The following is a 22425-nucleotide window of genomic DNA, read 5'->3' as shown; positions in this document are numbered from 1 at the left end:
CCGACGCGAGACAAAAGGCTGATTCGTCTAAAGATGGAAATGTCACTGTGTGAGGTTGTTTTCGAAACTTGGGGAAATGAGTGGATCCCTCGGTTTGAGGACAAGGAAGATGTGGATGATGTACATTGGCAGTCTAGGTTTTAGATTAATCATGTGTGGTTTAGAAAGTAGCGGGCCCACATACTCTTTACCTCAGATTCTGCTTGATACTTAGCACCACACAAATAAAAACAACATATTGTAATGCAAATGTATCCTTCTGTATCTGCCTGCACGAAAAACTGCTCATCTGGTGGGTTTAGAGAAAGAATAATAAGGCGTAGAAAAATACATAGATCCAGCTGGACTTGAACTAGAACACATTGAGACAACTTAGTGTAAGTATGGCTAAGTGTGCCTATATGAATTATATAGATGTAACGCCTTGCTAAGCTGCGATTAAGGCTGTGTTTTAGGGAGCAGGACTGTAAAGAGAGTGTGAGGAAGGGAGAAGGTTAAATCCTGGCCTCCATTATCAGGCCTGGCGACCCAGTTCTGCAGGCTCTGGTGTGATCAAGATTATGACACAGGACGGAGGGAGAGGGTTAATAGGGGCCGTATACACAGTTTTAACTGGCTGTGACATGATAATGCAACTGTGTTGATGTGTGTGTGTGTGTGGGGGGGGGGGGGCAGGGACTTAAGGGCTGGTTTTAATGGGAGAGAAGATGGGAAGGAGTGGTTGAAAGAGTGAATGAGAGGCGGGCAGCCGTGCGTGTTGGGCTGGATGTGAATGATTAAATGATTTCTCGCTGGATTAATATTCCATATTCTAAATGGGAGATTTTCTAAGCGTCATAAACAAATGCACTCATTTATGCGGGATTAACGGTAATCTCTCATTCTATCCATGTTCTCACCCCTGCGTATACCTCAATCTCTCTCGCATCCCCACTAATACACCCCTCTTCCTTCCATGTGCTCCTGCTTTCTACACGGTACATACCTTTTAACGTACCAAACTTTCTCCCACCACTCGGACACACACACACATCAGTTAACCCGTTGTTTATCGACAGCGTGTCTACGTGGTTAGAGAAGTATGGAGGTAATCAGTTAATGGACTCCTACACTTTCTGTACCTCCACGATCCCTCTCTCATACAGAATCCTCTCTTTTTCTCTCTCCCTCTCGGTTTCACTGGAGTTCAGGTCTGCCATGAACCACTCATTGTAGGGTCACATATTTATTCAAATTTAAAATCCATTCCTTTTTTTCCTTCAGACGAAACATACCAGTTATGACATAACACGCAATACCACACACAGTGGGAGTGACATATTCACACAGAGGGGAGATCATTTCTATCCCACAAATACACACATAATACAGTGACACACTGAAGAGGATAGCCGGGATGAGGGGGGGGGGGAGATTGCGTAGGTGGTGATCGAAAATCCTGGTGTAAAAATAGAGAAAGGTTCATGGTATTTTCACCGGGGGAGGGGGGGGGGGGTTGTGTGTGAAAGGGAGTACCCCGTCGGAGTACCATCTCACAGCTCGTCCTTGCCCCCGGTCACCCTGCCCCTCCCGTTGGCACTTTCCCTGGAGCCCTGGCGTCTGCCGCTACGGGCCGTGGTGGCACGGGCGCCCTCTCCCTCCTCCTTCGGCTCTTTGGTCACACTCTGTCCATCCACGGCCCACATGGCCTCCGCCTCCTCTCGCTCCTAAAGGACAGAAGGCAGACAGGGAAGAGGGATGTAGAGGGCTCTTATTAGCCTATCACCAGCCAGATTTTCCAGCCAGCTTTTCCCATGCACCACTGGGGTTTCTAAAGTGTTACCCAGGGGCGATTCTGGGGAGGGGCGTTGGTGTCAATATTAAGAAATATTACACATCCCATAATGAGCCTCACCATGTCTCTGTGGTGCTGCTCCTTGGTGAACCAGAGGGCCAGAGCACAGCGACGGCCGGCGGTAACCGCAGTAACGCCGTGGGGGTTGACTGGACCCGAGGAGAAGCCAACCAGACGACCACAACTGGGCTTCACCCGGGCCTAGAGGGCGAAAAGGTCAGGGGTCGTCAGGCAATGGTTAGGACATGACTCTATGGTTTGCATGGCCATCATTGAAGTTGTCACAAGACTTCAGTTCAAATGGTGTAACGGTGTTTCAGGGGAAACTAAAACTGACCGTTACAGTCTTGGCGTCCCTGTCTGTGAAGAAGAAATCTCCTCCGTCAAAATTGTCGTTCAGGTAGAGCACGGCGCTGGAACGGAACCAGAAATGAGCACAGGTCTACTCAAGACAGTTTATAATAGCAAGTTACATGACAACGTAAGTTTTAGGTTGCAAATATATGTCATTCCTATCCTCACACAAGCTGAAAATCAAGTAAACATTACTTCCACCTGCACACCAACACTGGAAATGTACCTTTTAATCCTGCATTTGAATGTGTGTGTCTGCGTGTGTGTGTGTACCTCAAGTCTCTGTGTGTGAAGGCTGGTGGTTCTCTCCAGCATTGCCTGGTCTCTGGTTCCAGGAGACAGTTGTCCACATGGACAGGATGAGACAGATCCAGTCTTCCTTCCTGGTCCCCTGAGAAGAAGGAAAAAAAACTGTCGGCACAGCTATACCAACAGAGTTTGCCAACTGCTCGATTATCTATCTAATTGAGCTTCGATTGTACCTGACAAGCACATATGAACTATCAACAGCTCTGAGAGGCTCTGTATCTCTGAGGGTTCCTGAGGGGTCTCTGTTACCTGTGATTGCGCTGCGACACACCAGGTGTGTGTAGGAGAAGAAGAGTCCGGAAGGGCTTCGGAAGTAGGAGTGCAGCAGGTTCCTCACCCTCTCCCCCATCTCATGGAGCAGCCGAGCATCTGTCTGGTTCACCAAGCCATCCTGGGACAACTGCAGGGAGGGAGAAAGGGGAGGGAGAAAGAGAGAGGGAGAAAAAGATGGAGAGAGAATAGAGAGATTAACTAAGATTCATAAAAGTAGAGGCTTAATTGCGGTCGAGGTCCAGGTTCCTCTTGGGGTTCTCTCTTCCAGGTTTCTCTTACTTTTACAGCTCTGAGAACCGTCAGGCCTTCGAACTTCTCGTGAGGCGTGTGTGGAGAACGTCGGCCCCGGTAACCATCTCCAACTGACGCAGCAACCTATCAGAGAGCCACAAAACCAGTTCATTTCATCATCATCATCCTCATCGTTGTCTCATTGAATTGAATAAAATGCCAACATGAACTCACAGTTGCTAGGTTGAGTACTGTGTCACACTCTCTCTGAGACAGGACTCCGTCCAGCACCACACGATTAGTCCCGTTCAAAGCCTCGTCGTCCATGGTGATCGTCACGCCAACCTGAGGAACAGGCCCGCCTGAGAGCATAACATCGAAAAGTGAGTAGGGAGCGTAGTCTAAGGAGGACACAAAAGTAGTCAAAATACAAAAGTGCAATGTTGAAAAACGTTGTTTTTATTATTCGTTTTTTATTCTTATTTCTCCCAGCATTTTTGAAGATTTAGAGATTGTTTTGAAAAACTTTTTTCAAATTTGTATTTTTCTTTTTTCTTCAATCTTTGAATAAAAAATAAAGGACTATTGTGCCCAAGACTTGTACAGCAATGTACACACACCCAGTGCCTGGAACTTACAAATTCAAGTAAATATATGACTGACTTTAGACATAACTACCTGCATAAAATCCACTGTCGTCTGTCTCCACCATCCTCTCCCCCTCCTTCATCTTATCATTCAGCTTCTGTTTCTCAGCTCTGAAAACAGAAGATGGGGAAGTTGTTCATTTATACACCAAAACCATTTTTTTTTTCAAAAGCTTAGTTTGGACAGCTCTTGACTCTTACCTCCATGTTTCCCTGAGCGACTCGGGTACAATTTCTTCTGGTGTCCACAGATCCTACAGGTGGGTAGAAACCAAGAAAATAATCTTTTGAAAAACACATGTAACATAGGCAGCTAACCTGGCATTCCACATTAATGTCAGTGTGGTGTTATTACTTGAAAATGTGCTCGTTGAAAGTTAAGGAACAAACCTTTGACAGTGAGAAAGCATTAGCCAGACATTTATAGCATTTATTCCTCACCGGGTCAATGAAATTTAAGTTCAGGTTTTCCATCCCAAAGTAGAGGAGCTTTTTTTCTTGCAATGAGCGACTCACATACCTCGAGATCTCCTGTGAGCAGAGAGACAGACAGACGGACACGAGGGAAAGACAGAAAGCCTATAAATTCCCGTCCTTTCTCCTTCATAGTCTTACATACAGAGAGAAGAATGATAATAGTAGAGACTATATTGAGATTAGACTATTGAGACTAAAGGACTGGGTACTTGATAGTTAGCACTGAGTCACTGGTACCTGAGAGGGCTGTATATCTGTGTCTCCCTCTAGTGTCTCATAGTAGAGCTGCAGGTTGCTGAGGGAGTCGGTGTCGGAGGGGTAGAAGAGGAGGAGAGAACGAAGGGTTTGCACGGCTCCCGGGAACTCCCCCGCTGTGGGAACGCCAGTGAGAGAGAGACAGGAGCCGTTAGCTTGACACAGTTTCATTCTGGACAAACCCCCAAGTGAGCTGTGAGGGAGACCGAAAAATAGAATCTCATGACATCTTCCTCTGACCCAGAGGTGACCTGGTCCTCTCTGACCTTTGAACTGTGCGATGTGTAGATGCTCCAGCTGCATGGGCAGGAAGTCCTCCTGAGCTGAGATCCTTCCGGGCCTCGTCGCCACCTGGGTCACACAAGATTGCTGGCAGGACAGCAGGGAGAGGGAGAGGGCTGGATGGATGGAAGGAAAAAAAAAAGGAGGAGAGAAATCAATACGCGAGACACAAAATGCCTCATCACTTCTCTCGATCACAACCCACGACCAGCCCTTCTTCTCTAACCCTCTTCACTGTCCCCCCTCGTACCTGCAGCCTTCTCAAACACCCCCTCCGCCCCATCCTCTCCTCTGTTCTCCGGAAGCAGCTGAGAAGCCACCTCACACTGCACCCTGCACTCCCCTGTCTTCCTCACGGTCTCGTCCACACAGGCCGCCCAGCTCTCCACCGCACGCGCCCAGTCAGACGACGACTCAGAGAGCAGCGCAGAGTCATAGAAGACCTGTGGTGGATGGAGAGGTAGAGGAAAAGGAGGACATTAGAAAAGGATGCAGAAGAAAAAGCTGAAGGAGGTCAAAAGAATATATATACAGTGCATCAATATACATTTCATTGCCCAGTAGAAGAATACTAGGTAGAGGTTACATAGTGTGTGTGTGTGTTTCCAATCGTGGCTATCAGAGTGAGATTTAGGAGAGTGAAGGTAAAGGAAACAGTGAGGAATGTGTCACCCCAGGCTATGTGGGAGGGGCCTCCTTCCTTTCACCACCTACAGAGACATCTTCACACAAAAGGTTCCTGAATGCTAACACTGGATTATGGATGCCACAATCAAAACACCTCTGAAATGATCACTACAGCAAACAGGCCAACCCCACCCAGGCCCCCCGCCCCTCACCCCCCCCCCTCACCCCCCCCCCCCCCCCCTCACCCAATGTTTCTCAGCCTCCGTCTCTCTATCCTGGAAGGCCTCCTCCGTCACTCCATCCATCCGTCTGTACTTCTCAATGTTGTTCCTCATCTCCAGGTGACTGGGGTTGGCCACGAAGAACGTGTGTGCGGCCGATGCAGCCTTCTGCATCTTCCCCAACTGAGGAAGAGGAGGGGGGGTTTGGGGGAAGGGGTGCGTGATGAAGAGAGAATCCAGAAAAGAGGAGATGAAGGTCAATGAATGAGAAGAACGGTCAGGCAGAAGTACGGTAGCCGCCTACTGCCGTAAGGATTTTCTTTGTCGAAAAGGTTATATGGTCAGTACAGCAGATGTGATACCTTATAGTAGGTGACCTGTAGGAAGTTGTAGGGGTTCCTGGAGCTGAACTCATATTCAATATCCAGGGAAACAGGAAGCTGTCCTGCAGGGGTAACAGACCTTCCCAGGCAAAAGCGCACACACTCTGCCCGCCGCTGCACCCAGTCTTGCGCCCACAGGTCCCATAGAACCCCCTCCTCCGAATCTGGGAATATACCCACACCGTTTATAGTTGAGAAGTTACACATGACAAGACACACAACCACAGAAATGCAAGGCATAGGTAGGCTATCACTCAACCCAACCCCCCCACCCCCCTTCACACACACGGGTAGTCTACGTATAGCTCTCTCCGTAGCCTACACACTTTCTCGAAGTCTTATTAAATTCCAATACCTAGTTTGTTCAGCCTGTCTTTGCCCGCTCCTATACATTCGTCATGACATTGCCTTCGGATTCGGAAAAGTGCATCTCGTGTTGATATAGACTTCTCGAACTGTTCCGCAGCTTTCTCCCACTGCTCGTTAAAGTATGCACGAACGCCGCTGTAATATAAGACATCGTACGGCGATAATAGTCCAGACACAGATCCTGTCGTGACCCCACTGCCCGCAGCAGGAGAAGTTAAATGTAAAAATGAAAGAAGAGAGACGTGCAGCGCCACGTACACAGTGAAATCATTTGAGTCCAGCGCCATGGTCCCAAGTTATTTTGGAAGGGAGTGGGAGGAGGAACCAAAGAAAGTGGGAAAGCCAGTGAAGGAAAGCAAATGTCCCAACATCTCGACAGTGTGGGCTGTAAAGTTAACTTGATGTATCTGCTTCATTCCCCAATGCCGCACGCATGTAACCCCATAGACAGGAACGATTAATTGACGTTTCGAATTACACTCATTGTTGCATACATATTTTTTGCTATGGCAGATTGACCTGTCCTTTACCGTTAAATTAGACAGTCTTTAATTGTAGACAGATTTTTTTTTTGCCCAGCCAGACGATATTTTGCATTCTCACAGTTCAAACTGTCACGTAAAGCTGTTAAACTAGCATAGGCCTACAATGCGGATTAACGTAAGAATTTCATTGCGTATAGCTACTTGTACTGAACTCAAAGACCTTGATTTCCAATGTTATGTGCGATAAATTACATTTAACCAATGTTATGTTAAGCTACACAAGACTGCGGACTTGTTATCGCTTGCGACTGTTGTGTGCACGTTCGGCCTTGCGTCGACAGACGGCGCACGAAACCCAAAACAGGTCCATCAGTGAGTTATTCATTCGAAAGTGGATAGCTAGCTAGCCAGCTTGACAGACAGGGAGTGGGGATACGAACGATTCCAACGCCAGACACGCCGTTTGAGCCGAGGAATCAAAAGCTGGGGTCTAAACTAAAATAACAAGTGTCCGACTCAAAGGCTGACTTACATAGATTGACATGGCGGAGGTTAGTGATATTCTGATGTCAGTTCTGTCCACAATTCGGGTACCGAGGCCCGGGGACCGTGTTCACAAAGACGAATGCGCCTTGTCATTTTCCTCTCCGGTGAGCAACCCATCATCCTCTTATTTCTGTTTAAACTGTCTCTTTAAATATCCTATGTTATGCAGTGATTGTTAATGCATATGTCTATCCTGTTATCCTATCTTACCCTACCCTATCCTATTTATACGTCATAATATTGGTTCGATACCTAGCTAGTTTTGCTAGCTACCTAGTTAGCCTTGCTAGATAGCTTGCTAATGCAAGTGAACGTAGGCCGGTACGCTAATGTAGGCAAAGTTAGCTAAGCTTGCTAGCTAACGTTAACTGCGTGGCTAATGCTAGCGGTTGTTGCCAAATTGTCTCGTTTGTAAGACTAACTGCAGTATGACATTACTGTTTTCAGTTCACTTATACCCATGTGTTAGAAAGCTTGCTAGCCCAACTTCTAGCAGAAACGTTAGCTAACTAAGCTATCTACACCACATTAATATAATGAATAGCTGGCTAGCTAGTGTGTTCAGTTAGTTACATCGCTAGCCATCCACACAAAAGTTTAATTTTAAATGGTTATCACTTTTCCCCTACTCTTTTGCATATTGATGATGTCAGGTGGGCAGTGTAGCAATGTCACATGTCACGTAACACTTAACGTGGTGCCAAACTGACCCAAGTTGGCTGAACAGGTAAGCAACATCTCTCTTACACATTTTTTATTCTCAGGAGAGTGAGGGAGGCCTGTACGTGTGCATGAACAGTTTCCTTGGCTTTGGCAGCCAGTATGTAGACAGACACCACACCCGGACTGGACAGCGGGCGTACCTGCACATCACCCGGACGCGTAAAGCTCAGGTAACCATCGCTCTTTCGCTGACTACTGTCATCTTTTTATGTCCACAGAGAATTGCAAATATTGCTTGCATGTTGTTATTTTTTTACAAATGATATCGGGAGTTGTAGATATGTAAGTATTATGCTACTGAGACAACATTTGTTGATTAAACAGTGGCTGCATATTGATTAGTATTTGTGGTTTTCCCTAGAAGGAAGAGGACAACAATTCTGGATCTGGAGACCCACCCAAGAAAAAACCCACCAGGTTGGCCATAGGTGAGAGAAGTGTTTAGTTTAGACAAACAGTCTGCGGTCTGAGTATGTTTTTTTACCTCTCCTACTGATCTAGGTCTCTCTCTCTCTGTCAGGGATCGAAGGAGGGTTCGATGTGGAACAGGAGCAGTGTGAGGAGGAAGTGAAGGTGGTCCTCTTACCTGACAGACAGGAAGTGACAGCTGAGGACATCGGCAGAATGCCTGATGTTGTGAGAGAGCGGGTGAGGCTCACCATTTGTAAACACCTCACTGCGGCAGAGCTTATATATATACATTAAAATCAAACTGCTCAGAGTTTCTGTCAGAATTTTATCCGAAACCTTCGGACCGTCACAGAAGAGGTCTTCATGTTACTGGGTGGTAGTAGTGTGATAACCTGCCTGTGTTGTGTCGGTGCAGGTGTCTCTCTCCATGGCTGGGCTGATGGCGGCAGACTCGGTGTCTCACGCCCTGCAGGTGCAGCAGTGGGACGGGGAGGTGAGACAGGAGTCCCGACACGCTGCCGGCCTCAAACAGCTCGACAACGGCATCAAGATCCCCCCAAGGTGAGACGCGGAAACCCCGCTACATTTACATTTAGCAGACGCTCTTATCCAGAGCGCCTTACAGTAAGTACAGGGACATTCCCCCCGAGGCAAGTAGGGTGAAGTGCCTTGTGCCCAAGGACACAACGTCATTTTGCACGGCCGGGAATCGAACCAGCAACCTTCTTATTAATAGCCCGGTTCCCTAACCGCTCAGCCATCTGACCCCCGCTGCAGACTCACCTGCCTTTTATCTCACTTATTTGAGATGCTCACTTACTAGCAAGTAGAGGTCTGCTTGTTGTGTTCACAGCTTTTTTTGTTATTACTATCTCATCTGATCTGTGAAAACAAATCTTTTCTCTGTCTTTGTCTCGCCCTTTCTCTCTCGCCCTCTCTCTCTCTCACCCTCTCTCTCGCCCTCTTCCTCCCTGACTGCGGCAGTGGCTGGCGTTGTGAGGTGTGTGACCTGCAGGAGAATTTGTGGATGAACCTGACAGACGGCATGGTGTTGTGTGGGCGGAGGTATTTCGACGGCACGGGGGGGAACAACCACGCCCTCCTGCACTTCCAGCAGACGGGACACCCGATCGCCGTCAAACTGGGCACCATCACCCCCGACGGAGCAGGTGAGCCCCAGGGACGCGCACAGCCGCTTGTCACGTTGGATCATAGAGGAAGTTGCACGGACGCAGTTTTCACTAAGGCTACCGAGTGGAAATCTGTCCCCGTGGCCCGGGGTGTGACGTTCTTTGTACTGCCACGTGAGCTGAAGCCCCGTCCCCGTCGTTGTGTCTCCAGATGTTTACTCGTACGATGAGGATGACATGGTGCTGGACCCCAAGCTGCCGGAACACCTCGCCCACTTCGGCATCGACATGATGACCATGGAGAAGGTAGGATCCAGCTCGCCCCGTCGGCACGTCGCCCCTCTGGAGAGAGCGGACTGCTGTGCTCTCTTAACAGAAATGTCAGTCATTGTCAATGAGTTAGTTTGATTACCTGGAAAACCAGGCTGGCTTAAACGTGTATTGAAGTTGACCTTAAGCCCCCTTGTCTGTGATTCGCTGTGATTATGATTCCATCTTTTGCGAGGACAGAGTCAGCACTCTGCTTTTTGCTACGCCTGTTGGTATGCGACAGTGACACAGATAAATTAGCTAGTTCCTTGTTGGCAGTCTGCCATGGTGCCAGAGCTGGCCCTGATTCAAAGCTGCAATTGAGTTCTAACAGCAGGCTGGAAAACTGCACTGGGGGAAGCCAGCACTCATAAAACTCCATATCATTTCTTATAACCTCGTTCTCTGCCCCTCCCTACTTCCTTTGTCCTTCTCCGCTGCTACTCCCAGTCCTCCATTATCACATCCACCTGTTCTCTCCCCAACTCAACGCTCTCCCTCGCATGTCTCTCTCTTACCTTCTTGCTCACTCATCCCTCTCCTTCAACACCTGAGTCTCCTCTCTCTCTGTCTCTCTCTGTCTCTCTCTTTCGCTCTCTGTGTCTCTCGCCCTCTTCCTCCCTGATTTCCTGCAACCATCAAATACAATTCTCTTCCATTCCTCCTGTTTTTATTGATTTTATTCAGACTTTTTAATGACTTAGTTTCCTTTCCGCCCTGCAGACGGAGAGGACGATGACTGAGCTGGAGATAGCGGTGAACCAGCGCGTGGGGGAGTGGGAGATGATCCAGGAGTCTGGCACCACCCTGAGGCCCCTGTCGGGCCCGGGCCTGACAGGGATGAAGAACCTGGGAAACAGCTGCTACCTCAACTCTGTCATGCAAGTGCTGTTCACCGTCCCAGACTTCCAGAGCAAGTCAGTACCTCACCGTCTCCCTCCAGCCCAGGCCTCAGAGCACTGAGTTGGAACCATTTTTATTAGAAGACAATATCGCTATAGAAACATTTACATTTACATTTAGTCATTTAGCAGACGCTCTTATCCAGAGCGACTTACAGTAAGTACAGGGACATTCCCCCGAGGCAAGTAGGGTGAAGTGCCTTGCCCAAGGACACAACGTCAGTTGGCATGACCGGGAATCGAACTGGCAACCTTCGGATTACTAGCCCGATTCCCTCACCGCTCAGCCACCTGACTCCACCTGAAACAGATTTGTGTTCACAATGACCCAACTGTATTGTTATCTTTTGCCGTAGGTATGTCTCCAACATCGAAAAGATCTTCGCCGAAGCCCCCAGCGATCCCACCCAGGACTTTAAAACTCAAGTGTGAGTGTTCAACACACCTTCCTAACCACTGGTCTGACACCGGTGCTCGTTCCAGCAGTGCAGTAGCTGTCTTTCACCTGTAGATGTCACTAATCGCGCACACACGGAATGTCACAATGCCGAATCTTTATTGAAATGGCAATGCACACTCTTGTCATGAGACGTAGTTGCATTTCTAACCCCTCCCACACGCAGAACATGCACAGGCTCACACTGGCTGCTTTGGTTCCTTCTATTACAAAGTCATCCTTCACACGCTCACAAATACATCTTCATCGACACTATCGCAGTAGTTTACCCGTAAACAAAATGATACCTTCTGTGTCCCTCAGAGCTAAGCTGGGCTATGGTCTGTTGTCAGGAGAGTACTCCAAACCAGCCCTTGATCCTGGGGACGAGACCAACGCCTCTTCTGAACCCAGGGTAGGCGTGACCCTGCGTCGTCAACTTACTACACGGCTTGGATGTTTCGGTTTTGGTCTTTTTTTTACCGTGGCTGATTGCAATCGTTTTTTTGTTTCCAGGGCGACCAGGTTGGCATTGCGCCGCGCATGTTCAAAGCACTTGTGGGGCGGGGCCACCCCGAGTTCTCCACCAATCGGCAGCAAGATGCACAGGAGTTCTTATTGCACTTCATTAACATGGTCGAGGTGAGCCCTTCCTCCCGCGCCTTCCTCTCTACCTGCCGCCTGCTTCTCTCTCTCTCTCTCTCTCTCTCTCTCTCTCTCTCTCTCTCTCTCTCTCTCTCTCTCTCTCTCTCGCTTTGTCTCTCTCTCTCTTGCTTTGTCTCTCTCTCTCTCTCTCTCTCTCTCTCTCTCGCTTTGTCTCTCTCTCTCTCTCTCTCGCTTTGTCTCTCACTCGCTTTGTCTCCTGTAGAGAAACTGCCGCTCAGGAGCGAACCCTTCCGAAGCCTTTCGCTTCCTGGTGGAGGAGCGGATCGTGTGCCAGCAGTCCCAGAAAGCCAAGTACACACAGAGGGTGGACTACATGCTGCAGCTGCCTGTGCCCATGGACCAGGCCACCAACACAGGTGAGGGCCGGCACTGCCCCCAGGGGGTCCACACCTGCCCTGTTAACCATCATCATCATTTACATTTATTCATTTAGCAGATGCTTTTATTCAAAGCGACTTCCAAGAGAGAGCTTTACAAAAAGTGCATAGGTCACTGATTATAAACAACGAGATAGCCTCAAAACATTGTGGGTACCCCTTTTTGGGGGGGGGGGGGGGGGGGTAAATAAGAAGGTTGCCGGTTCGATTCCCGGACGTGCAAAATGATGTTGTGTCCTTGGGCAAGGCACTTCACCCTACTTGCTTCGGGGGGAATGTCCCTGTACTTACTGTAAGTCGCTCTGGATAAGAGCGTCTGCTAAATTACTAAATGTAAATAGGATGTTGGAGTAACGATGGATGGTCTCTTTCTTAACCCGCCTGCCTCCGTCACCAGAGGAGCTGCAGGAGGCAGAGAGGCGGCGCGAGGCGGCTGACTCGTCGGGCGCCCCGCCCCCGGCGAGCGTGCGCGCCCGGATCCCCTTCACGGCGTGCATGGCGGCCCTCAGCGAACCCGAGACGCTCACGGACTTCTGGAGCTCCGCCGTGCAGGCCAAGACCAGCGCCACCAAGTAGGGACACGCACAAGATGTGCGCTCCTCGCGAGCGGCCTGGGTTCGAATCCGGCCCAGGCCCTTTACTGCATCTCATCCTCTCTCTCTCTCTTTCCACACATTTGCTGTCCTCTCCTTAAAAACACTGTCTCTGTTGAAAATAATAATACAGGCAGAAATGCCATAAAAAACAATAATGATAACAATCATTGATAACAAAAAAAAAAATGCTGTCTCCTTCCGCCAGAACGACGCGCTTCGCTTCCTTCCCTGATCACTTGGTGATCCAGATAAAGAAGTTTACCTTCGGGTTGGACTGGGTCCCCAAGAAACTGGGTAGGCAGTGGCCTTTTTACATTTAAGATTCGTATATATAGGAGTCAGATGGCTGAGTGGTTAGGGATTCAGGCTAGTAATCTGAAGGTTGTGCCAAATGACGTGTCCTTGGGCAAGGCACTTCACCCTACTTGCCTCGGGGGGAATTTCCCTGTGCTTACTGTAAGTCGTTCTGGATAAGAGCGTCTGCTAAATGACTAAATGTAAATGTTTATTATATGCACCTTCCTGCCCCAGTAACTTCCTGATGGTGCCAAACTGATGGTTGTAGTGACTCATGTTGTGTTGCTGATTTGTTGACAGATGTGAGCATAGACGTTCCCGACACGTTGGATCTGAGCGCGCTCCGTGGGACCGGCCAGCAGCCGGGGGAGGAACTCCTGCCGGAGGTGGCCCCGCCTCCGCTCATGACCCCTGACGTGGAGGTCAAAGGTATCCTGGGTTTCCACGGCAACGAGGAGGACGACTCTCTCTACTCTCCACTGCTGTGTCAGTTCGTCTGTCGTTTCTGGAACTTTCCTTCCTTCTCCTCCTGACTCGCCTGTCGTTCGTCATCATCTTTTCTAGCTTTCTGTTTTCCCTCTTTTTCTGTTTCCTTGTTTCCTGTCTGGATTTCGTCTGTGTCTCTGTTAGCATCCTCAAATTATTCGTCTTAAGTTTGCACCGAAGGGAGGCCATTCAAGTTGACGTTTATTTATATTTCAGTACATTTGTTTTCATATCATTTTTTGGTTATATCGTTTCTTAGTATTTCTCAGTTTTCAGAATGGTTCAGTTATCAAGTATGGTTTTGTGTGTACAGTATTTGCCTCCTGTTTAAATGTGCTCCATCTCTGCTCCCTCTGGCCTCAGCCCCAGTCCTTGACGACTCCACTGTGTCCCAGTTATGTGAGATGGGTTTCCCCCTAGAGGCCTGCAGGAAGGCTGTGTACTACACTGGGAACACTGGGATTGACGCCGCCATGAACTGGGTCATGGGCCACATGGATGACCCAGGTGGGGAACTAAGTAGTATATATGTATATAATATAAATATCTATATATATATTTTTTTAATAAAAAATATTTTTTCCTTCTTGTGATTGGCCCCAGATTTCTCCGCCCCCCTGGTGTTGCCAGGCTGCAGCTCCGCCCCCGGGACCACTCCCACTGCTGAGAGTGTACCCGAGGAGCACCTGGCGACCATCGTATCCATGGGCTTCAGCAGAGACCAGGCGACACGGGCGCTGAGGGCCACGGTGAGACACGAGACATCAACCAATGGGGTCAGATGGCTGAGCGGTTAGGGAATCGGGCTATTAATCAGAAGGTTGCCGGTTCGATTCCCGGCAGTGAAATATGACGCTGTGTCCTTGGGCAAGGCACGTCACCCTACTTGACTCGGGGGGGGGGGGGGGGGGGGGAGGGGAATGTCCCTCTACTTACTGTAAGTCGCTCTGGATAAGAAAACCCTAAATTTACCAGCAGGCTGAGATAAAAGGGGTCTGTGTTTACACCAAACGGCAAGCGAATTATTTGATGAATTTTCTTTCAGTCTGTGTGATTCAGAGAAAATTCAGAGAAAAGAGGAAGAAGGGAAGGGAAAAAAGGAAGATGGAACAAATTTCGGAAGAAAAACTGGCTTTAAACATGAAGTCCATGTTGCCTACTCAAGCAATCTTTATAACTAGAGTGCAGGACCCCAGCATAGCAACTTTGCTCTATCTGGTGTCCTGTACAAAACTTTGTTTACATTTACATTTAGTCATTTAGCAGACGCTCTTATCCAGAGCGACTTACAGTAAGTACAGGGACATTCCCCCCGAGGCAAGTAGGGTGAAGTGCCTTGCCCAAGGACACAACGTCAATTGGCACGGCCGGGAATCGAACTGGCAACCTTCTGATTACTAGCCCGACTCCCTCACCACTCAGCCATCTGACTCCCCTTGTCCCCCCCCCTTGTGTGTGTGGTGTTTACTCACCACACACATTTTTGTTTGTTTTTAATACACACCTAGTTCAACCATTTGGAGTAACACATGACCTACAGAGATCCCTAAGGACCTTAACCCTCCCCTCTCTCTGTCTCTCTCTCTCCTGACAGAGTAATGTTCTAGAGAGGGCAGTTGACTGGATCTTCTCCCACCTGGACGACCTCGAGTCCATGGAGGTGTCAGAAGGGGGGCGCTCTGCCGCTGAGAGCGAGGCCAGCAGGGATCCTCCTCCTGGGCCACGCGTCAGAGACGGTCCTGGCAGTAAGTCTGCCCCGAGGGGCTGGGGGGGGAGGGGGGTAGTCATCCTGTTTTCATCCACTGTTGTGTGGTACAGTATCGTGTGTGTTTGCTTGTAATGTTGATACAGCGGTGCATTGTTTAGATCCCTATTCGTGTGGATTTTACCAGAGGGAGAACATGCAACCTTGATGCTCTCTGTCTCTCTCTCACCATCTTTCTTTTTCTTCCCCCATGTCTCATTCTGCCTCTAGAGTACGAGTTGTTTGCCTTCGTCAGTCACATGGGCACCAGCACCATGTGTGGCCACTACGTCTGCCACATCAAGAAGGACCAGCAGTGAGTAACTGCTTCCTGTTACGACCGGAGGAGGAAACCCTGTAGAGGGTTCTCTCTCTCTCTCTGTCTGTCTGTTTGTCTCTCTCTGTCTCTCTCTATCTCTGTCTCTCTGTGTCTCTCTCTCTCTGTGTCTCTCTCTCTCTCTCTCTCTCTGTGTCTCTCTCTCTGTCTCTCTCTCTGTCTCTCTCTCTGTCTGTCTGTTTGTCTCTCTCTCACTGTCTCTCTCTATCTCTGTCTCTCTGTGTCTTTCTCTCTCTCTGTGTCTTTCTCTCTCTCTCTCTGTGTCTCTCTCTCTGTCTCTCTCTCTGTCTCTCTCTCTCTCTCTCTGTCTCTCTCTCACTGTCTCTCTCTATCTCTGTCTCTCTGTGTCTTTCTCTCTCTCTGTGTCTTTCTCTCTCTGTGTCTCTCTATCTCTCTCTCTCTCTCTGTGTCTCTCTCTATCTCTCTCTCTCTGTGTCTTTCTCTCTCTCTCTGTCTCTCTCTATCTATCTCTCTCTCTCTGTGTCTCTCTCTATCTCTCTCTCTCTGTGTCTTTCTCTCTCTCTCTCTCTCTGTCTCTCTCTATCTCTCTCTCTGTGTCTCTCTCTCCCTCCTGTAGATGACAATCTCTTACTCATGCAGAGCAGTGTTCAACACACCCGATTCAAATGAATGTTCGTCATCAGGCTTCTGCTGAGCTTCGTAACTACCCATTCATGTGAATCAGGGAAACATCTAAAACATGCTGGTGGGTCTCTGAGGACCAGGGTTGAGAAGCACTGATTTAGAGCTTTAGCCCCTCACAAGAGTCCTACGTAGGAGGCAAGCAAGGGCACAACTGTTGGTGGCCTACTTTAGGATTGATGGTTACTTGCGAGGTAGACAGAAATCCAAGTGCTGTTTTAAAAGTGACTGGCTGTCTTTTTACCCTGCCTGTTACTGATCTGCTGAATCTTTCTTCTTCTTTTCCTTCTGTGTCCTTCCTTCTTCCTCTCCCAGGTGGGTTATCTTCAACGATCAGAAGGTGTGTGCCTCAGAGAAGCCTCCCAAGGACCTGGGTTACCTGTACTTCTACCGAAGAGTGGCAGAGTGAACGCAGGAGGGAGGAAGGAAGTTTTTCGTGAGGGGGAGGGGGGGGGGGGGGGGGGCAGAGCACCGACACTCACACACAGCACACAGCAAGCACTGTCACACTCTTAACGGGCCACTAAGAAATGCTTTCACACGGGCTTCTGAACTGACAAAATGAGGTTGTAAATACGCTTCTCGGTTGTGTTGCAAGGGGTGCTCTTTCGCGAAGGGTTAGCGTAGGTCTTGGTGGCAGGCTTTTGGTTCATTTCAAGTACAAGTTCATCCCCTCTGTTGACTCAAGAGGCTGTTGATATTGTATATCTGTGGCTGGTGAACACTGCCCCTTCCTGCTCTAGACTTCTCTAGACACTCTCATCTCCTCCCTTATTGGATAGCTGCCATTGTGATGTTACCGCTTCTTCAGCCAAACACCACCTTCCCTGCTCCACCTGTTCCAATAAAATGGTTACAAGAAACAGTTTGACATTCACTATCCCAAATATCTATTAAACAAAGGATAAAAACAGTTCAAATGTGTATTTAAACAAAAACTGTAATAAAAAGTTCAATAAACACCAAACCGAACTGGTTGTTATTTGAAGTGTGGTGAGGGTTATTTAGAAAGGTGGTTTCATTTTATTTTCTTTATTTTGCATAAATGAATTCCTTTGTTACTTTGAGACTACGTTATTACAGATCGTATCTGTTTTCATTGTAATTTTGCTGGGTTTGACACCCACACTAATTACTAGTCTAAGTCTATATGTATTTCCAGCAAAGGACGTAAACTTGAGCAGTTTCTATGTGCCTACACACAAGCCTACTTGTAGCCTACTTGTAGGCTTGTAGCGTGTATTGCGTTACATTTCAACGTGTTAAAGAAGGATTCCTGCCACTTGCAGTAAGGTATAGACCCTGTTTCGTTTGTGCATCTCCATGCTGCAGCTTTCCAAGTTGCAGTTTCCTCAGATCTCTTCCGCTATATTCACCTCCTCAATCCTCTACCCTGTCTTCTTAATCAGTGTGTTGTGTCGAACAGAGCCAGAAATAAAAGATCAACTGCAGTAGCAGGTAAGAAATACCAAACTAGACAAATCACCATAAATAAGTTACTATTTTTGTGAAGATCTGACAATGTTGTAGAGTTGGAATGTTAGGCATATAGCTTATATCACCCTACTTTAGGTTAAAATGATACAATTGTCATTAAGACATACAAACATATAATAACGTGGTTGTAAAAAACGATTAGGCCTAATTGTTATTCATATTTGTATAAGTTTGAATTTGAATGGGTTTTCCGAGGTAGGCTATAGGTAACAAAACGCAAAATAAGGAAAACGGGTCATGCAAAACCACGATTTTCAATAGAAAATTACGTGTTTTTCGACTTTCGCATTGTTAGCAAAAATATATACAAAAGTTATGGATGGGTTCATTAGCCAAAAAATTTTTGTTTTACAGTTTACTCGCAGAGAGCAGTTATTGTAGGCTATTATAGCCTACGATTTTATAAAATGTTTATAGGATATTTAAAAATTCCATACGATTTACATGTATCGTTTCCAGCCAAATGTGCCTACTCAATTTGACCAATAATTTATTAAAATTTTAACGAACTTCATCCACGTTTGTTAACTGAAGGAATTCAGTTGGCCCTATTTAGGTTTGAGATGTTGGTATGTTGCAGGGACTTTTTCCAATATTGAAATCGTATTTTATTCATTACGATCACCAGTATTATGATACTCTTGGATTAGGCTTAATCTCAATCTATTAACATTTCCATTTTAGCTTTAATGTATGTATCATATGAGTTTAAAATGTATTAATAATTTATTCGTTATCTAGCCCTCTTCAATGCCACGTGTCGTGTCATTTCATTTATACAAACAAATCTACTTCTCTCTAAAATATTATATTCTTCTTAATTTCTTCAAAATGCATTCACCTATCTCAGAAGGAGAGAAAGAGAGTAAAAGAGCTGGAGAGAGGAAGTCGCTGTGGTCAGGCACCTCAAATGTCGATTCGTACCTAACAGAAGCTGTGTGTGGTGACTTCATGTTGCAGCTTCTCACACTGGAAGTATGGATACTTCAAATGCACTGATGTACAGTTTGATCTGATGCATCATTCTTTCTCATATCTCTGTTCATAATTTCTTTCAGAAAGAAGAAAATGAAGACCGTGTTTTTATTTTGTGGTGAGTGAAAAAATATAACCCACTGTTTTGATATACAATTACTGTAGAAGATTGTCACTGTGTTGGACACAATAACAATAACTCGCCTCTACATTTGTGTCACAGCCTTCCTTTCAGCTCTCGGTCTAGTTCCATTAGAAGGGAAAATTTTGTTTGTGAAACAAGGAGTGTCCACCAAAATCAACTGTGGGGTCAAAATCAATAACCAGAATGTAGAGTGGACACATGGTGACTCGGAATCTTTGATTGTACGGATCAATGGGAGATCTGGAAAACAGACTAAAGGTAAACTAATAGCAACGACTTATTCAAAATCATATTCAAAATTGCATATTGCTAATTGTGCAGGTTACACCTTTCTATATCACATGTTCTTTCCGATGGAGGACAATATAACATGTAGATAAATGAATACAAGTCAGGTGGCTGAGTGGTTAGGGAATCGGGATAGTAATCAGAAGGTTGCTGGTTCGATTCCCTGCCAGGCCAATGATGTTGTGTCCTTGGGCAAGGCACTTCACCCTACTTGCCTCGGGGGGAATGTCCCTGTACTTACTGTAAGTCGCTCTGGATAAGAGTGTCTGCTAAATGATTAAATGTAAATAGACTTACAGATAAACTAAATCTGTGCAGGTTCTTCTTTTCTGCCCTTCTCATTGATGTGGTCATGACCCTTGTCTGTTTCCCATGTTAGGCAATTTCCCCAGCATCCAGGTAAAGCGTTCGGGAGAATACCTGGACATCCAGAGTGCAGACGGTGGACATGCGGGGCTGTACACTTGCAAGGTGGACAACACAGAGCACAGGCACAGACTCTACATAGTTACAGGTACTAGTCCTCTCACGGATCACGTTTATACGGATGCCACGGCCTGCATCTCTTCCTCTCACGGGAGACGACTAAGGGACAGCTGACCATTACATTTACATTTATGCATTTAGCAGACGCTTTTATCCAAAGCGACTTCCAAGAGAGAGCTTTACAAAAGTGCATAGGTCACTGATCATAACAACGAGATAGCCCAAAACATTGCGGGCAGCCAAACCATGAAGCATACATTGTGAAAAACCAAATAAGTGCCAAAGGGAAGAACCATAAGAGCATGCAGTTAAACAAGTTAAACAATTAAACCACATGAACCTCAAAAAGTATAAGAGTGTACCTGTAGAAAAGCAATCAACAGTAAAATATTTCACAGCGAGTACAATAATTTAAATCCGTTACAACTAACCAACAAGAGCAACAAGTCTCTCAATAAGAGTCATTGTGATCCTGGAGGAAACTAGCATCAGGTCCAGCAAATCATTCCTAAGTACCGTTGTACTCACAGTACATGTGACTGGACGCGTGATATTTCTGGGTTCTCACTTACATTTAGACATTTAGCAGACGCTCTTATCCAGAGCGACTTACATTAAGTACAGGGACATTCCCCCAGAGGCAAGTAGGGTGAAGTGCCTTGCCCAAGGACACAACGTCATTTGGCACGGCCAGGAATCAAAACGGCAACCTTCAGATTACTAGCCCGACTCCCTAACCGCTGAGCCACCTGACTCCCTATACATGTCATCTCTTGTTTTCCTTCCTTCCTCTGCTTCTCTACACTTTGTTTTTCATCCCCTCCCCCTGCTGACCCTAGCCTCAGTGTCCCCTTCCAATGATATCCTGCTGGGCACTGCTGCCTCTCTCCACTGCCAGGTGACTGGGGAGCCCAAGCCCAAGGTGGAGTGGCTGCGTCCGGGCGGTGAGCTCGCAGAGTCCTCTGGGCAGGTCCAGCTCAGCGATGTGACCCTGGAGGATGCTGGGGACTGGACCTGTCGGATCTCTAAGGATGAGGAGATCCATCAAGAGATCGTGAACATTCGTGTGCAAAGTACGGTTGTCTCAGTACTTCTAAACCCCCCACTCCTAACAGGTTTTGATCAGCACGTGTTATATGTAAGACCTAAGGTTCTTCGTCGAAATAATGTGTAGCTGATAACACAGTGACTGTGCTTTTTCAGGTTCCAAACCCACAGTCCCACCCTCTGGACCAAGAGATGTCACAGTGACTCAATGCCTCAACTGTACGTAACTCTGGCTGAACCACATAAAGTATTTCCTCATTCCATACCATGATAACAAACCCTTTATGTGTCTGTTTCTCCCAGGTAGCGCTGTCCTCCAGCCTGAAGGAGGGGAGGTGGGTGTACCCGGCAAGGGGGGACTGTCTCTGTGGGGGTTGAGCCTGTGGGTGTGGATAGCAGTGGGGGCCGGAGGCCTGGTGCTGATCCTGCTGGTGGTGTTGGTGGTCCTCATGCAGCGCAGAAACAGAAGGATGAAGGTAGGGTGAAGACAGGGTGCGGACACTTCACCTCAAGGCAGGGGCACCGTAGCGGGGGGCAAGATTAGGATGAGGGCCCTAGTCACACAGGGGGGGCCAGCGGAACCCCATACTGTCCTGTATGGTTTTGATATTGGGGGCTTGGAGTACAAATTAGCCGGGGGGGGTCCAGAAATCCTAGTGGCGCCCCTGCCTCCGGGAAAGCGGAATACCTAAGTACTGAAGCTTGATCATATGCTTAATTGACAAATGTATTTAGGGAATTGAGAAATAAAGAAAACGAATACTTGCTTGTATTGTTTTATAATCGTTTTTTCTTCTTGTGCAGAGGAGAGGCCGCAAGCTGAGAACCGTCAGACAACCTTTGAAGCCCAATGAATACTGCCACTGCACCAAGTAAATACTCCAGTTTACTTCCTCAACCAATTCAGATTCCATACAACTGACAAGATGGACTTGTAGTTATGGTAGATGAGAAAGTGACCTGTTAATAACAGTACGTTGTACAGAAACTGTGAATTTAGGAAAGTTTTGTTGTGTTTGTTTGAGCAGGGCTGTGGGTCCCCCTCCAAAAGGAAGACCCAGACAGAAGCCATCTCCTGTTGCCAAGCAACAGCACTAAACAGGTAGATCAAATGGAGGGAGTGGAAGGTAGATCGACTTAGAAGGAGACAGAAAAAGAGAGCGGGAGAGTCAGAGAGAGAGACTGAAGCGGAAGGATGAAGTGTAAAAAAACGTCGAGAGAGAACGTGGTCAAAATTGCTTATAACTGTCCATAATAAAGATGTATTTTTTGTAACTTGCTTTCATAAAAGAAATATACTGCTCATATAGTACATTACTGCTGTATCAGGACTGGCTGGGAATATTTAGACAATGTTTTAAATGTGTAACTTTACATAAAATAAAAGGAATCATAATTTTGTCTGAATGTTTTTTCTTCTGGTCAATAAATGTCGATGACATTTTAGTTTTTATATTTTTACGTTTCACAAGGTTGTTATTCTTTGCCTTAACACAGTCTGCTTTCAACAACAAGCTTTTTTATACTGTATACAGATACCTTCTATCGCTAACTGGTGCAGTTAAATGCAGACAGGTGCTTGTAACAGTGGTCACACGACCATACACACACACACACACACACACCAAGATAGTCACA

At 47.1% G+C, this 22425-nt stretch overlaps 3 protein-coding genes across 8 annotated transcripts; 2 read left to right on the top strand and 1 right to left on the bottom strand.

Moving 5' to 3' along the window:
• Nucleotides 1-1220: 1220 nt before the first annotated feature.
• Nucleotides 1221-6612, bottom strand: p3h3 (prolyl 3-hydroxylase 3). The gene is made up of 16 exons (XM_062465734.1): nucleotides 6249-6612; nucleotides 5873-6057; nucleotides 5535-5693; nucleotides 4913-5105; nucleotides 4647-4778; nucleotides 4363-4496; nucleotides 4090-4179; nucleotides 3850-3902; nucleotides 3680-3759; nucleotides 3236-3363; nucleotides 3050-3145; nucleotides 2747-2897; nucleotides 2462-2579; nucleotides 2172-2247; nucleotides 1895-2035; nucleotides 1221-1706 (listed from the first exon to the last, which is right to left on the bottom strand). Exons 1-16 carry the CDS (start codon nucleotides 6547-6549, stop codon nucleotides 1533-1535), a joined length of 2211 nt encoding a protein of 736 aa, XP_062321718.1. The 5' UTR covers nucleotides 6550-6612; the 3' UTR covers nucleotides 1221-1532.
• A 312-nt stretch (nucleotides 6613-6924) lies between these two features.
• Nucleotides 6925-17364, top strand: usp5 (ubiquitin specific peptidase 5 (isopeptidase T)). 4 transcript variants are annotated; one of them, XM_062465730.1, is made up of 20 exons: nucleotides 6925-7397; nucleotides 8058-8186; nucleotides 8381-8444; nucleotides 8537-8664; nucleotides 8843-8988; nucleotides 9412-9596; nucleotides 9769-9863; nucleotides 10590-10783; nucleotides 11125-11196; nucleotides 11529-11619; nucleotides 11721-11846; nucleotides 12073-12226; nucleotides 12645-12819; nucleotides 13049-13137; nucleotides 13441-13626; nucleotides 13990-14133; nucleotides 14230-14375; nucleotides 15221-15371; nucleotides 15602-15686; nucleotides 16665-17364. In XM_062465730.1, exons 1-20 carry the CDS (start codon nucleotides 7290-7292, stop codon nucleotides 16756-16758), a joined length of 2562 nt encoding a protein of 853 aa, XP_062321714.1. In that variant the 5' UTR covers nucleotides 6925-7289; the 3' UTR covers nucleotides 16759-17364. The 4 variants fall into 4 exon arrangements, with proteins under 4 accessions (XP_062321714.1, XP_062321713.1, XP_062321716.1 ...); XM_062465729.1 differs by having other exon boundaries at nucleotides 8378-8444; XM_062465732.1 differs by having other exon boundaries at nucleotides 6929-7397; nucleotides 13441-13569.
• A 288-nt stretch (nucleotides 17365-17652) lies between these two features.
• On the top strand, nucleotides 17653-22236 carry LOC134023993 (hemicentin-1-like). Of its 3 annotated transcripts, none has more exons than XM_062466358.1 (9): nucleotides 17653-17807; nucleotides 18905-18939; nucleotides 19045-19224; nucleotides 19634-19768; nucleotides 20580-20813; nucleotides 20944-21006; nucleotides 21091-21263; nucleotides 21592-21659; nucleotides 21813-22236. In XM_062466358.1, exons 2-9 carry the CDS (start codon nucleotides 18915-18917, stop codon nucleotides 21883-21885), a joined length of 951 nt encoding a protein of 316 aa, XP_062322342.1. In that variant the 5' UTR covers nucleotides 17653-17807; nucleotides 18905-18914; the 3' UTR covers nucleotides 21886-22236. The 3 variants fall into 3 exon arrangements, with proteins under 3 accessions (XP_062322342.1, XP_062322344.1, XP_062322343.1); XM_062466360.1 differs by having other exon boundaries at nucleotides 17654-17807; nucleotides 21816-22236; XM_062466359.1 differs by lacking the exon at nucleotides 17653-17807 and adding an exon at nucleotides 18714-18821.
• Nucleotides 22237-22425: the final 189 nt, after the last annotated feature.

This window comes from Osmerus eperlanus, chromosome 7 (genome assembly GCF_963692335.1).
Source record: "Osmerus eperlanus chromosome 7, fOsmEpe2.1, whole genome shotgun sequence".
NCBI classification, from domain to species: Eukaryota; Metazoa; Chordata; class Actinopteri; order Osmeriformes; family Osmeridae; genus Osmerus; species Osmerus eperlanus.
Note: the sequence above shows the minus strand (reverse complement) of the source record. Positions and strands in the feature narration are given on the sequence as shown.